We start from the raw sequence: 15,999 nt of genomic DNA, 5'->3' as shown, positions 1-15,999 counted from the left end.
TCTGAACCCGTCTCTCCAGCACACGGGCCCCTGATGTGAAACAAGGTGTCATTGTCATGAAGGCCAAGCTGGCCTCTAGCCTCCCAGGTAACTCAAGATGGCCTCGAACTTGTTTTCATGTGCTTCTACTTTGGTGTGTGTGTGTGTGTGTGTGTGTGTGTGTGTGTGTGTGTGTGTGAATGTTTTTAGGAGTGTGTGTTTTGAAGCAGTGTACATGTAGCCCAGGCTATCTCTTCGGCTCACTGTGTGGTCAAGGATGATCTTGAATTTCATACCCTTTCATCTCTCCTTTTCCAGTGCTGGGACTGCAGGTGCGCACCACCCTGCCCAGCTCATATGGTTCTAGGTATTGGACCCAGGCTTTGGAATATGCTGGCCAGGCACTTTGCCAACTTAGCTACATAACGCCCACTTCTTCTGCTCCCTAGCTACCAGCTGCCTTGAATTGGACTCCATAGCTTCCATTGCTGTTGGAGAATGCTTCCTGACAGACATCTCCGGGCACCATGGGATGGAGGGCGGGGTATAAGCCTGGGACCTTCCCTAACAGCCTGCAGCAACAAAACAGGGAGAAACTCACGCACCTTTCCGCTTGCAGTCCAGGGTTTGTATGGGAAACACATAATTGTGGCACAGAGTGGAGTCGGCTTCGGGCCTGATGACCGGAGGTCTCCCTGAGACTTGGGGTCTGGGGTCCAGTTGCTCCTCTCCCTCGTCATCACATAACTCTGCAGGGCTCAGCTCCAGCAGCTTTTTATTTCGCAGTGCGGGTGGGCTTCCGCACTTGGCATAGTTCCCCAAGTTCCGGTTCCGGGGAATCTGCAGCATTGAAACGAGTGTTTCTAAGTCACAGGTACAGTGCCAGGGGTTGTCGTAAAGACGCAGGTAGCTCAGGAGGGGTGTGTAAATGAACACCTCCTCCGTCAGCACCTTGAGCTGGTTGTGCTGCAGCAGGAGCGTGGTAAGCCTGTTCAAACCAAAGAACGCCTCGCTCTCGATTTTGGAGATCTCGTTCTGCTGCAGGTCCAGGCTCTTTAGCCTTTTAAACTTAGAAAACACGTTGTTCTTCAGCACGCGGATTTTGTTTCTCGCTAGCAGCATGTGCAGCAAATCTTGAGGCCAGTCGGGCAACACATACACGAGTTTCCTTTCTTGGCAGTCTAGATATTTCTCGTGGATGTACGTGTACACATCACAGGGGAGGCCTGGGGCGTAGCGTTTGACTGGGCTGGAGCCTCTCTTCCCGCCACCCGGGCGGCTGTGGCTGCGGCTGTGGCTGCGGCCATAGCTGGGATTGGCTTGGCTTCTCAGAACCCCTGGGCTGGCCGTGCGAGGCTCAGCAACTCCGCAAAGGCAGAACAGAATCAGGATGGCCACTATGCGCATTCTGACGTCCAGCTGGCCGCACGGCAGGTGGAGAGTGAAAGAATTTCTTTGAAATCTAAGTTTGGGTAGCCTTCACAAACTCTGGTCAGGAACAGTAGGACAGCTGCGGTACTGTATGTATGCAGTCCTAGGTGGGACAGAAGAAAAAAAGAAAAACAAAGCAAATCATTAAGGACCACCTTGAGCAGTGTATGACAAACAGCAGATATATTTTATCTTGTCCGAGCCTTCTAGTTTAAGTGGCAATAAAGTACTATAGATGGTTCTTCACCTTTCTGCTTGCCGGATTTAGTTAGTACACATATGGGTGGACCTTACGTTTGAATCAAGACTCCTGCTAGATTGTACCCAACCTCACGCACAGTGCCTGTGAAATAGGGCTTATGGTGTCTCCTGGTCCCTGAGCAGATGAAAGGGGTTCAGTGCCTGGTCGGTGGGGAGTTCTCAACTGTCAGTACTCAACTCATACAAACCTATGCTCCTTATCCGTGGAGTTAAGAAATTAAAGATCTTGGGAGTAGGGGCTGTCTCTGAATCTGTTGCCTGCCTTGGAATGAATCCCTTTCCCCTAGCTGGGCTGCCTTGTCTGTGCGCAGTGGGAGAAGACAAACAAACAAAAACAAGCAAACAAATTAATTTTCTTCTAGTACTTTCAAGCTAAAACCCTCAAGGATATAGTTTTTTTTAAAAATTAAAATAGGGTTTTTTTTCATCTTCTTCCTATACTCAGAAACTAATAATATGTGTATATATGGATTTTTAAGCCAAAGAAATAATTCTGCTGAGCCTTGCAACCCACATAACTTAGAGCACATTTCTTGCCAAGGTTTCTATTTACTTTTTAATGAAAAAGTTGCATTGGATGTAGGATGGAAAAACCAAATGTTCGCAGTGCGTTGTTTAGTGATGTCTGCCTTGTTTGATTTAGGCCACTGTAAAAACTTGCAGGAGCTGAACGTCTCCGACTGCCCATCTCTCACAGTGAGTATGAGAGTTTAATTTACTGTCATTTATGTAGGTCCAGACTCCTCACACTGGAGGGCCGGTGGGCAGAGTACACACATGTACTCTGTGTGCCTTTGGGGTTGAATATGGAAAAATCAAACTATATTAAACATTGGCAAAAACATTTACCCTCCCCCCTCTGCACAATGCTAGCATTAATCTTATGGCTATGTACCGTGTGCTGGAGCCTCTGGCAAATGGAAACTTTTTAATGGTTACATAAAAACGAACCATGTTTATATTTCATGCCTATGTATATAAGACAGAAAAGACTGGGTCCCAGCAAGGGTGAGAGGCTTATTTTGGTGGGTTTCATGGCTATTAGTAACCATGCCAGAGAAGATGGAAATGAATACTTATCCCCAGATTCCTCCTTCCTGGCCCTGGCCGCTTGTCTTTCTCTCTCCCCCAAATATATCTTTTGTATTGGCAGCTCACAATACTCTTTCTACAAGCAGGTCTCACCAACCCACCTTGGTCTTTCTTCCATCATCCATACACTATTGAAAAAAAAATCAAACGACCTTAACATTGGTACACCCTGGAGACTCTGCAGTCTTCTGCCTCCCTCTGTAGTCTCATCTTGTTCTGCTCTTGTGTATATGTTAAGTTCTAGTGAGCTGCCCATAGGAGTCTCTTGTTTTCCCCCATGTAACACTCTTTCTTTCTTTTTCCTTTCTTCTTTCCTTTTTTCTTTTTTTCTTTTCTTTTTTTTTTTTTTTTTTGAGACAGGGTCTCACTATGTAGACCAGGCTGGCTCTAGCTCAGAGACATTCACCTGCCTCTGCCTCCCAGGTGCTGGGGTTAAAGGCATGCACCATGACGCCTGGCTTTGTTTCTTCCCTTGCCCTCGCCCTCACCTTCAAGCAGGGTTTTGTGGTTTTGTAAGGCTTACCATCCTCTCAGCCACCATAGTCTCTCAGGACTGCCTTTCCAGCCGCTCCTCTCTAGTGCTGTCAGAAGTAGCTGCTAACTACAGTGTTTCTGCCTCCTCCATCAACTTAAGCGACTGGAAAGGCAGGGATGTGTCTTATTTTTGTGACAGTCAGACTTTGATGCACAGTATGCCTTTGATGGGCCTAATGGCCTAGTGGTACAAGTCTATAATCTCAGCTACTCAGGAGCCGAGGCAGAAAGTTTGCAAGTTCAAAGCCTGCCTGAGCTGTGAGTGCTTTAAGGTAAGTCTGAGTAGCTTATTGTGAGCCTGTTTCAAATTCAAAAGCAGATGCTGGGCACTGGTGGTACAATAGTCCCAACACTCAGGAGGCAGAAGCAAGTGGATCTCTGAGTACAGAGGGAGTTCCAGGACTGCCAGGACTGCTCAGAGAAACCATGTCTTAACAAACAAACAAAAACCAAAAGCAAGATGGGGTGATGCCAGAAAGTGGCAGAGACGACCTGGGTACTAGCCTTAGCAGAAAGAAAAAAAAAAAAAAGGCTTCAACAGCAGTTAATACTTAATGCCACTCTATAGTAATGCATAGTGGGCAGTGGACAACACAGAACTTGAGACTCCATCTTGTGCTGATATGTATATGTGCATAGTTACCATGATAAGAATGAGTGAGGTTAAGCTAGTAAGGGACGAGCAGAGAAGACGACTCAGGGTTGTGCCTCACGGACCCTGAGGAGCAGGTTGAAGATTCGAAGAAGGACAAGAAGGGACTAGGTTCAAAGAGCGAATGTCAGTACGTGGGGTGGGAGGGCATTTGGAAAAAAGTGGCCCAACTGGGCAAGTAGGGAAATCACCGAACATGGCAGTCCCTAATTTCCCATTCCAGCGGGATGTTGGAGCAGAGACATGGTTGTACGGAGCTGTGAAATGGACGCGATGCAAGAAAGTTAAGTATGAGCTATAAACAAATGTTTTCAGAAAAATGGCCGAGGGGGTAGGAGTAACAGGGAAGGGAAAATGCAGATGGGTTTATAGAAGCAAGTGGAGACTCAGTCTACCCAGCCAATGGGACAAGTCTCTGAGGAGAGAGAGAGAGAACAGAAGGAAAGCTCAACACACACTGAGACCAGGTAGAGGCCAAGGCCCTTGGCACAGGTGACAAGACACCTTAACTGGTTCCTCAGTGCTGCCTCCCAGCATTTTACCCAGCAGTATGCCCCAAATTCACAGTTATTCCTTCTCAAATGTATGCCCTGTTTTAACCTTAAATCACCCGAAGTCCCCACAATGCCATTTCACGGTGTCCTTGAACCCATTTTTATGTCTGCCTGAATGATGCTCACCTCTTCCGCACCTCAAATGCAGTTTGGCCCTTTAATGATTTGTGGTATGTGCATAGAATTATGCCACCACAGTCACAAATAATTTTATAACATTTTTCTCATCCTTAAGAGGAATCACATCCAGTAAATCACCATTTTCTCCCGGCTTCTCAGCACCTTGCAATTCCATGGTTAGTTCTTGTTTTTTGTTTTTTTCCTGGCAGGATAGATTTCCTTCTCTTCTGAGTTGGCCCTGTGATCTCAGTCCCTCAGCATTCACACTTTCTACTCTTATATTTCTGTTTACACTGTCACTCCTTTTCTAGAACAAGGAATACTTTGAAAATCCTCTTTTCATATTTTTCCATGAAGCTTTATTGTCCCATTTTCAGAGCACAGCATTTATTTCCCCCAAAGATGGAAGATGCTTTATGAGTAAATAGAATATCAACATGAAAGTACAAAGACCTTTAGGGCTCTTCAACTCTTTTCTTCTAATACAGAAATGAAGCCTTTAAATTGGTTGTCTGGTTCCCATCCACCAAGCCACCGCTATCAGCTCCTCCTCTCTGTGGCTCATGCCAACATGAACAAGGTGCTACTTTATGTTCAGGAGTGTCCCTAAGAAATCGAGGAACAGGCAGATGGGCAGACAGGCCAAAGGGCACATAAGAGAAAAAAAAATTCCTCTTTCTGTCTGGTTGGGCTCTTTCTCCACCAGCCAAGTGCATACGGGCATCTTCATGGGGGCGGGGAGGGAGGGAGGGAGGGAGGGAGGGAGGGAGAGAGAGAGAGAGAGAGAGAGAGAGAGAGAGAGAGAGAGAGAGAGAGAGAGGGAGGATAGAGCGTGCCATCTTTGCTATCATAGTCTTCAGATACTGCATGAGGGCTAAAGTGCAGTTCTTGTGGGATGGATTCATTCTTTCTATGGGTATTTTTAGCACCTGCTGTGTTAAAGCCATCCCATTAGGTGTTAGAAGGAATTTTAATGCGAGTTAATTTTCAGTTCTTGCCTTGGGATCATTAGATCTGGGTATGAATGCAAAATTGCATTCTTTGAATTTGGCCTTCTACAAGGAAAGCCAGTGCGAAGCCATCTGCGTCCAGTTTATGAACATCAAAGTCTTGTCCAAATTTGGGACCTATAAAGGGCTAATAATTTCATCCAGCTTTATTTTATTGTTGTTTCCCCCTCGCCTTGAGACATAGGCTGGGAGACAGGCTTGCATTTAAAGATGGGTAACAGCCATTCGATGAGCTTGGACACATCTCATCTTGCCACGTGAAATAAATCGCACCGAAGAATTTGAGTCCTATGACCGAATGCGTGAACCCTTCAGCGGTGTGCACGCTCAAGCAGCTTTACTCATGTTCAAACATTTCAAGGCTGAGTGTGTATTCTCTTAAGGACTGAGAATGGGAGTGGTGTGAACGTGAGTGACCAAGTGCCTCCAGGGGTTGCTGACTCAGCTCAAGGGAGTCACACTTCCCCTCACTGCATACAAAGCACAACCACCCTCCTCTTGGCTCCTCTCTTCTCAGGCTTCTCTAAAGGTGGCTGAGCCAGCTCTCTCTCTTCTCCTTCTCAGGTGACTAAGCCAGCTCTCTCTCTCCTGCCTTTGTCCCACCTCACTTGCATCCTTGCCAGAATCTTTTTTTAAAACAAGTGCACATTCTGTGTGAGCCCGATTGGCACACTTAACATTTTCAAAGACATGGTTTACACCTGTTCAAATATGCCCTTTGAATGATGATGGCTGTCTTTGATTTTTTTTTTGAAGGAAACTTGTACTAAATTCACTGATTTGTCTACACGTATCTGAATTCTACCCTTGCTGATTGAATGGCTAGAAAACTTACCAACAGCTTGAGTGCGGTGCTGAGAGCACAAGAGTTTTTCAGCAGCCTCACTTGTCTATGTGGGGAGCCAGCAGGAAGGAGCTTTCCTGTGTGGAGCCCCTGGGTATTGATTAAGATAGGATTTGCTGCCCAGTAAATCACTCCCTGGGTGTCCAACCACCGATCACCATGCCCCAGGGTCTTGTTACCACGAATATCCATGCATCCTGGAAGTAGTGGGGAGTGGGATGTCAGATGGCCCTTGCTGTTTGTCATCCCTAGCACTATCTCAGCTGTTCTGCCCATCTCAGTGCTCCTAACCACGTTTCCAAGCTGGTGATGACTCACCTACTCCAGTCAGGTAGCGGTAGTGTGCTATCCCTTCCAGGAGAGAGTGTCCTGAAGTATGCTCGAAGCTCAGTGGTTTTAATCTCTCTGGTACCTGGTGTATCCCAGGGAGATGTGTGAATCACCATCAGATCAATGAACACCCATTGTTAACTATTTCTCCTCCCCTCGTTTCCTTTCTTTTCTTTTCTTTTGACAGGGTCTCACTCTGTAGCTCAAGCTAGAGCCCAACTTATTATGTAGCCCGGTTGGCATTTAACTCAAGGTGATCCTCCTGCCTCAGCCTTCCCATTACATCTGACAGTTACTATATTTTCTATACTTTTCGTAGGCAGAGCAGCTCATTGCAGTCAGAGCTTGACATGCGTCTGGGCTTTTTCAACTTGGCTCGAGACTTGACACCATTGCTCTCAGTCTCACACTAGCCATAGCCTGTACTTACCTCAGCTCAGCCTCCTCCCTCCCCAACCCCAACCCCAGCCCCAGTCCCTGTGCCTGCTAGACACCTTGTCTATTGTCTACTTTTTACTTTTCAAATATAGCTGTTGAGACCATGTCATACAGAGAAATCCTGCCTTGAAAAACAAACAAACAAACAAACAAAAAATGAAAAAAAGAGACCATCTCAGAGTTATCATAAATTCCTTGAAAATTAGTTCAGCTTTTTAGATGTATCATTATCAGAACCACAGAAATTTAACCACACACACAGATGGCATGCCTGAGCTAAACACTGCCTTGCTTTGAATGTTCCAGTTGTTGAGAGCGTTTGCTATTCCAATCTTTAGACAAACTTTAAATGTGGTCAGTTTGTGACCACGTTTCTATATCTGGACAGTCAAATGTCACAATGCGAGATTCATGTTGCATACTAGAACTTGCAAAGGGATCACCTTTTAATGAAACGTCACTGCAATGCAGTGAAATTTTATTTCAAAAGAAAAAAAAGGAGGGAGCAACGAAGCTTCAAACAGAATGACTAGTTTCTACTTTTTACTTGAAGTAGTACCAGTAAGGGCCAGCGTGTGTATGAAGCTTTTCTGGGCCAGGAAGGGGGACGAGAGACAAGGCTGTGAGAATTTGATGTGATTTTCTTTCTTCTCTTGTTGCGCAGGATGAATCGATGAGACACATTTCCGAGGGCTGCCCTGGGGTCCTGTACCTCAACCTAGCCAACACAACTATCACCAACAGGACTATGCGACTCCTGCCCAGGTAACGCCTGTGGCTGTCTGTTCAAATGAAATGAAGTCTCCTATGTGCTCCAGGCTGGCCTTGAACTCAAGCTCCTCTGCCCTCTGGTGGGTGGTGCTTGCACTGTTTGTATCACACGGAAAACATTGCATTCCTCTAGGCTTTGGCTTGTTCTGTTTGACCTCAGAGCTAACTCGCCATCATCAGCACCCAGCCAGGGCAGCGTGATAAGGGGACACTTGTCTTCCAGTCCCTGAGCTGGCGCCTACACTCTCTTTCCTTGACAGGCACAGCTGGTCAGGGGTCTTCCATCTTGACCAGTCTTTTGTCACTCTTATAGCAGTGTTCCCAAGGAGCTTGGGATGGGCCTTCCTTTCTCTTCCTGTTCCCCTTCCTGGCATCTGAGCCTGTCCCTGCCTCCCCCTTCCTTTCCGGTATCTGGGACTTTACCCTAACAGATCTCCAACATGGCCCCCTCCTTGGCCTGTGCACACTGCTGTCCAGGTTCCAAGTGTCCCTGTGTCCCATTGAGATGACACCACCTCCAGGGAGCCCACACCGCTGAGTTCTGTCAACTCTGATGTCCCCAGAATGTGGCAGATGCTATCCCTTAGCCAACCCTTCTCTAGAGAAAAGCACAGAATCTGGCAGAATCTTCAACTTTACACAATTTTATCTGATTCCATTATTCCCAGTGTTTACTGTGGAGAGACTAGCCAGGCACTGTATCTGGTCCCAGGGACATGTTCAAGTTTGACTTTGGGAAAATATTTCTCAAACCATTGTGAAAGACTGAACTTTTTTTTCCAGACTATAACTTTTTGAGATCCTTTGAAAACTAACAATAAGACATTTGGAAAAGCTTAAAAACAGAAAAAAAAAATTCTGGGTGGCAGTTTCTTTATGTCTGACTCTAATAATCTTCGACAAATGGGCAGACGTCGTAAACGTGGCATGGCACTTCCTGTTTCAATCAGTTCCGCAAAAGCTCCCTGTTAGAATTCCTCTAGATATTTTGAAACACGGAGAAACTAGCCAGGCACCTAATAAGCTTTTGCTTTTTATTCCTGTATTATTATTATTTTTTTAAGTCAGGCATATAATCCACTTAGAATCTATTTTAGTGATAGAGCAACGATTCAAAGTGGAGGCCAACAAACCATGACCCATGTGGCCCCAAGTATGTTTATGTGTGGTCTCCCAGCCATGGTTTTACAATCTCCATCTGTTATAGCTGATCACCCAATATTATTTATCGACTTCCGTTCTGTGTGGTCCCTCCTTATATATTTAAACATTTTAGACAGGCAGTAAGTACCTAAGACACAGTCGTTCCTAGTATCTTTTTACATATAATTTTGCCCACATCTCTGGGGATTTTATGGCCTCCTTCGGTAACCTGCCCAATCCATTAGCTTGGAAGGGGCCGGCACGGAGTGCTACACACCATGAAAATTGGCTAATGTGACAAAACAGACTTGAATTATTGTTTTGACAATTGTTTTAGATGGGAAAGGCAATTTATAAAGCAGATTAAATGTAAAAGTCTGTCATGCCTGTAGCCCAGTACATTATGACTAGCACAAAAATGGCGGCAGTATGGAAGCACTTCTGTATGGATAGGTGAGGTCAGTCTCAGTTTGCCTAACCCTTTCTAGAATGTAAATGGATGTAATGTTTGGCAACAGTGGTTATAACGTAGCCCACGGAACTATGCTCATGCTGGGCCGCCTCTGTAAGAGTTTGGCAAATGAGAGTATTGTGTAAGAACCAATGGCTACACGGAACTGACTACAACTCATATTGTGTACTTTGTTAGGATCTGTAAATTGTGTGTTACCTAACCTTTGCTCTCTATAAGATAGTAAGATATAAAAATGTACAGTAAAACATATTTGTACAATTTTTGGAGAACTAATTATATGTTTATCAATATATTCATAATTAAAGATAAAATAATAATTTAGATGTAATATACTCTTTGAAACAGTATTTTCACATTTTTTTCAAAGTTCATACATCTCAGCAAATTTTTACTTTGATCAGAAAAAAGTTTTAAGCTATTCATAGATGTGTTTTAGTTGTCATTATTAAGAACAACCTTTCTGACTATATTTTCTAACTTTATTTACTAAATGTTCCTTCTTGGGTTGGAATATGAGATGCAAGTATCCTTTTAAACCTTTCACTTAAAATGAAAGAGCTAGGTAATTATTTCTAATTAAAAATTTGGGAAAAGCATATCAGACTTGTTAAATACTATTTCCATTTTCCAAAAAAGTAGTTTATATTTTATTTCTTTTTTGACCTAATACTTAGAGAAGAATTCTTTCTTTAAAGTGTTTTGTGGTTCTATGATTAAACTTCTGTTTTTAATTGTAGAAGAAATATGGACTGAATTATTTCTGCTTTTTGGAATTCAGATTTCTTCAAGGACTAGCTTCTAATTAGTTTCAGTATACCCATGAATGTTTAAAGTGAAGAGAATTTGTTTAAGAGAACAAACTTCTGGGCATAAGGGTACACTTTTACATAGATCTTCTTGACATTTCATAGTGTAATAGTGGGTGTAATCAAGCTTATAGTTTATTTTTATTTTACACATAAAGTGTCAGGCTTTATTTGCTTTCCCTCCACTTCAGATGATATTCTTTTTCCTGGTTAAAGTTGCTTAGTGATTTGTGTGTGTGGGTGGGTTTTTTTTTTTTTTTTTTGAGACAGGCTCTCACTGGCTGGCCTAGGCTGACCTCAAACTTGCAATCCTCCTGCCACAGCCTTCTGAGTGCTGTGATTACAGGCACACACCGTCACACTGACCTTGAATGTTTAAAAATCTGCTAATAGCCTCACCTTTGTTTTCCTTTGTTGATGCATTTTGTAGAATAACTATGAGTCCCCGTGTCTTAAACCTTAATTGCGTTTTGTCAGTAGCATGTAGCTAGCTGTTATTTTATTTTTTGTTTTTCAAGACAGAGTTTCTCTGTATAGCCTCATGTGGTAGTTTGAAATAAAAATGGCTTCTACAGGGCCATGGGGAGGGGCACTATTGGGAGGTGTGGCCAGCCCCACTTAAATTTTGTTTTTGGGTTTCTTTGGGTTTTGTTTTGTTTTTTGTTTTTTTTTAAAATAAGGGTTGCCAAGGTCATGGTGTCTCTTTATAGCAACAGAACCCTAAGATAGAATTTGATACCAGGGACTGCGATTTTATTTTGAGAGGCTTGACCATTCTTTTGTCTGGAGGAATGTGGACTTTGGGATTAGAAAAGCAGTTGAGCCCTTTAAGTGGGGCTTTAAGTAGGAGCTCGGAAGACAGTGGCGCTGTGGGTGATTTGAGTGGTGGGGGCCTGGCTCAAGAGGTTTCAGAGGAGAAGAATATTAGCACGTGGCCTAGAGATGGTTCTTTTGACATTTTGGTAAAGAATGTGGCTATTATTTTTACCCTTGTCTGAAAAGTCTGAAGAGTTTTGGATTAGTTGCGTTGGCAGAGGAACTTTCCGAACAGCCTAGTGCTGACCCTGTGGTGTGGTTATTAGTGGTCTATAATGAAATCTACAGAGATCTATAGTGAAAAGGAGCAATTGAGCAAGGGAACTTACAAAATGGACAATTTGAGGAGAAAGGGGGACACCAGAAGGTAGAACGGAGCTAAGTCCTGTGCTCAGCGAGATAAATCGACTAAAGAAAAACCTAATATTAAATGGAATAAAGGGAGTGGAGCCCTCAGGGCAAGACCCCACCCAGCTAAGCTTGTGACGTGTGAAACGGAACTAAAGACCAGCTTCAGTACGCACCGTTAGCCCAGCACTCCGGAGACAGAGGCAGGCTGATGAATCTCCGAGTTCAAGGCCAGCCTGGTCTTCAGAACTTCAAGACAGTCAAGCCTAGGCCTCCATCCTAGCATCGAGATGAAGGGTTTGAAGTTTGCCAAGCTAGGTTTTAGCCTTGATTTGGTCCAGGATTTCTTCACGATCCTTCCTTTCCTCCCCTTTGGACTGGTAATGTATATCCTGTGCCATGATATATTCTAAGTTTTCATCTGCTTTTTAATTTGCGTTTATACGGGATTGCAGTTAAGAGATTGCTGTGACTCACAGAGGAGATTCTGGGCTTTGGACTTTCACATGGTTGAGACCGTGATAGACTATAAAACTCCTGAAGCTGGATTAAATGCATTTCACCTTAGGATACAGCTATATGTCTCTGGGGGCCAGGGAATGGCATGTGGTAGTTTGAATAAAAATGGCCCTTATGGGAATGGTGCTATTGGAAGGTGTGGCCTTGTTGGAGGAAGTGTGTCAATGTGGGGGCGGGCTTTGAGGTCTGCAATGCTCAAGTTTTGCCAGTATGGCTCACAGTCTCTTCCTGCTGTTGGAGGAAGTGTGTCATTGTGAGGGCGGGCTTTGAGGTCTGCAATGCTCAAGCTATGCCAGTGTGGATCACAGTCTCTTCCTGCTGTTGGAGGAAGTGTGTCATTGTGAGGGCGGGCTTTGAGGTCTGCAATGCTCAAGCTATGCCAGTGTGGCTCACAGTCTCTTCCTGCTGTTGGAGGAAGTGTGTCATTGTGAGGGCGGGCTTTGAGGTCTGCAATGCTCAAGCTATGCCCAGTGTGGCTCACAGTCTCTTCCTGCTGTTGGAGGAAGTGTGTCATTGTGAGGGCGGGCTTTGAGGTCTGCAATGCTCAAGCTATGCCAGTGTGGCTCACAGTCTCTTCCTGCTGTTGGAGGAAGTGTGTCATTGTGGGGGCGGGCTTTGAGGTCTGCAATGCTCAACCTATGCCCAGTGTGGCTCACAGTCTCTTCCTGCTGTGTGTGGATCAATATGTAAAACTTTTAGCTCCTTCTTCAGCACTAGGTCTGCATGCATATTGACATCTTCCCACCGCCATAATGGGCTAAATCTCTGAACCATAAGCCAGCCCCAATTAAATGTTTTTCTTGATAAAAGTTGCCTCCGTCAAGGTGTCTCTCCACAGCAATAAAACTCTAACTCAGACACTCCAGCTGTCTTGCACCTCATGTTGTTGATCAGGTTGACTTCGAACTCAGATCCACTTGCCTCTGCCTTCCAGATGCTGGGATTAAAGGCATGCACCACTGCCTGGCTGCTGGCTTCTATTTTTTTTAATGCTTATTGTTTATGCCTACTAAAGAAGAAAGTTCTAAATATTAATATCTTTAAAATAGTATAAAATAAAAATTTATGTTAAAACCTGAATTTGCAAAGTAGATGATTTGAAAGTAAATTATATTATTTTATAAATTGGTTTCTTTTTTCCTTCCTTCCTTCTTTCTTTTCTTTTCTTTTTCTTTCTTTCTTTCTTTTTTTTTTTTTTAATCAGAAATAGGTCTCACTCAATAGCCTAGGGTGGCTTAAAACTCACTGTGTAGCTCAGGCTGGCTTGAACCTGTGGTAGTCTTCCTGTCTCAGCCTTCTATATACAGGACTTACACATGTGATCCACCATGGTTGACCCCCTCCTCTGCCTTCTAAACTTAAAACATTCTTGCTGACAGTATGCTAACATGCTCCTTTCCCCGTAGGTAACATAACATACTCGTGTGGCTATGATCAAACAGTGTTTTAGGCATGTTTATTTTTACAAATGAATATATAATTTAGTGGAAAAGATAGAAAAGTTGAATTCCGCATGAGAATTTTGTTTTAGTTGTAATTTCTGGTTCTTTCCATTCAGTGAACATTTGGAATAAATTCTCCTTGATGCTGATGGGTTTTGTCATATGAAAAAAAAAGCATGTAGTAACTTATCTATGATAAAAATATGTTTCATAGTGACTGTCTATTTTTATTTTCTATTGTTCCAAACATGCTTGGGTATGCAGAATTCTTCTTTAAACTGTAAATAACCAGAGAAATGATGGCTGTTGTTGCTTGTCATTCCTCTTCATCGCCTTTAGTACTTCTTTTCAAAGAAATCAGTTGCCAGAAAGAAAAATAATAAAAAGAAGATGGTTGTTCTTCTTGGTGACATCAATGTGCCAGTTTTCACATGAGTATTTTTCTCTCACTTCTTTGGAGACTTAGTTTTCTAAAGTTAAAAGTGAGAGCTGCCCACAGCTCTTTTTCATCATTCATTTGTCTTTCTTTGGGGGTGGGGGCATGTGCCACATGTGCCTGTGGAAGTCAGGACAACCTGAGGGGTTCTCTCATTCCCCTGCCAACCCATCTCCCAAGAAGGACATCTTTACCTCATACTGTTTTCTGAGTGGAATCCCTTCCCTGTCATTTCTGTTACCGCAGCCTTGGCAGTGTTCTTGGGTTCTTCCTTGTGGAGCATCCTGCTCGTCCTGCCTCTTGTGGTACTCCTTCCTCTGGTTTGCTCTGACTCATGCCTCAGGAAGAGTCATCCTAGAACAGCCATGTGTGTCTAGACTCTTCCCTTACTGTCCCCAACATTATCCAGTTAAACATAACTGTATGGGTTGCCCAAGAGAAGCCTCTGGTCATCTCATTCTTCAGGCTTGTCTTCCTTGTGGCGGGGAAGCCTTTCTTTTCCTGCCTAACTCTCTGCCTGTTCAGTCGCGGCATCCCAGAAGACCAGCGATTTCATCTTTACTGCATCCATGGGAAGCACTCACTTATTTATCCATGGCAATCAACTACAATGTGCAAAGCCTTCTAGGCATACAGTTGGGAGTAAAACTATTCTGGTCTTTTTTTTTCTCCATTTTTATTAATTAATTCTTGTTACATCTCAATGGTTATCCCATCCCTTGTATCCTCCCATTCTTCCCTCCCTCCCATTTTCCCCTTACTCCCCTCCCCTATGACTGTGCCTGAGGGGGACTTCCTCCCCCTTTATATGCTCATAGGGTATCAAGTCTCTTCTTGGTAGCCTTCTATCCTTCCTCTGAGTGCCACCAGGTCTCCCCCTCCAGAGGACATGGTCAAATATGAGGTACCAGAGTACGTGTGAAAGTCATACCCCACTCTCCACTCAACTGTGGAGAATGTCCTGTCCATTGGCTAGATCTGGGTAGGGTGGTCTTTTTTTTTTTTTTAAAGAAGGGATATGTGCCCTGTTAGGATTGATAGGCTCATCTTGAACTGTTGGGCTCAACTGATTCTTCTGGTCTCCCAAAAAGCTAGCTAAAGGGCCACATGCATCACTGTACAACTCGATCCTTGTTTCTTAATGGATCCTTATGTGATGTCGTGAGTGGTGTGCAATCATTTTTATATAGGTTGATCGATCCTCTATTTGGCTTTAAATTTTCTTGCTGTCTAGGGTTATCTGTCATTCATCAAAGAGGAGCAGTCACAGCAAGCTGTCACATTCAATAGACCTCACATTCACTCTCATTACGAGACTGTGTCTCCACTTAGATTTTCTAGAGAATTTGGCTTCTTGAAACCAAAGAGTCTCAAATTCAAAGAATCTGTTTGCCAATTCCCTTCTTCCTAGACTAGGCCTTGTCCTGGTGGTTTTGATAGGAATGTCTTTTTAAATACATAGTGTTATATTCTTGCTGGCAGACTCTCCCTGGTGCTAAAGACACAACCCTAAACAGTTCAGCTCTTCACTGGAAACAAAATTAAAAGAAAAAACAAAAATAATATCTGTGTTTTCTTAGGATTACACTTAGGTCTTTCTTAAAGCTGTTAAAACTTGGTGATTTCTTAAGGATCGCACTAGTAGCAAAAAAATAAAGTAAAAAAGAAACCCATGCCCTCAATAAAAAACAGTTCTTACATAATTAGGAAAACATAAAACATGCCATAAATACTCTTTCTTAAAGCAGAAATGGAAGGTGGTGAACCTGGTCTTTCTTGGAAGGAAAAATACTTTTTTTCCCCCTTTTGTTTTGTTTTTATTTTTTTAGTTTTTCAAGATAGGGTTTTTCTGTGTAATTCTGGCTATCCTGTAACTTGATCTGTAGACCAAGTTGGCCTTCAACTCATAGAGAACCTCCTGCCTCTGCCTTTCAAGTGTGCACCACCACCACCCAGCTTTCTTTGCCCAGTTTTAAATATATATATCAGTGCAGTACA

The 15,999-nt window shown here is 43.6% G+C and overlaps 2 protein-coding genes across 6 annotated transcripts in view; one reads left to right on the top strand and one right to left on the bottom strand.

Annotated features, from left to right (window-relative positions):
• Positions 1–15,999, top strand: part of FBXL13 (F-box and leucine rich repeat protein 13) — a 209,671-nt gene that overhangs the window by 84,642 nt on the left and 109,030 nt on the right. For all 5 annotated transcript variants that reach the window (XM_084787279.1, XM_084787275.1, XM_084787278.1 and 2 more), the window contains 2 exons: positions 2,315–2,367; positions 7,910–8,010. In XM_084787279.1, the coding sequence (XP_084643405.1) occupies positions 2,315–2,367; positions 7,910–8,010 (154 nt within the window). The remainder of the gene's footprint in view (positions 1–2,314; positions 2,368–7,909; positions 8,011–15,999) is intronic.
• The window catches only part of LRRC17 (leucine rich repeat containing 17), a 31,881-nt gene that overhangs the window by 11,993 nt on the left and 3,889 nt on the right, over positions 1–15,999 (bottom strand). The window contains exon 2 of the mRNA XM_084787287.1: positions 585–1,513. Coding sequence (XP_084643413.1) covers positions 585–1,386 — 802 coding nt within the window. The 5' untranslated portion in view covers positions 1,387–1,513. The remainder of the gene's footprint in view (positions 1–584; positions 1,514–15,999) is intronic.

This window comes from Acomys minous (assembly GCF_964271855.1).
Source record: "Acomys minous genome assembly, chromosome: 6".
NCBI classification, from domain to species: domain Eukaryota; kingdom Metazoa; phylum Chordata; class Mammalia; order Rodentia; family Muridae; genus Acomys; species Acomys minous.
Note: the sequence above shows the minus strand (reverse complement) of the source record. Positions and strands in the feature narration are given on the sequence as shown.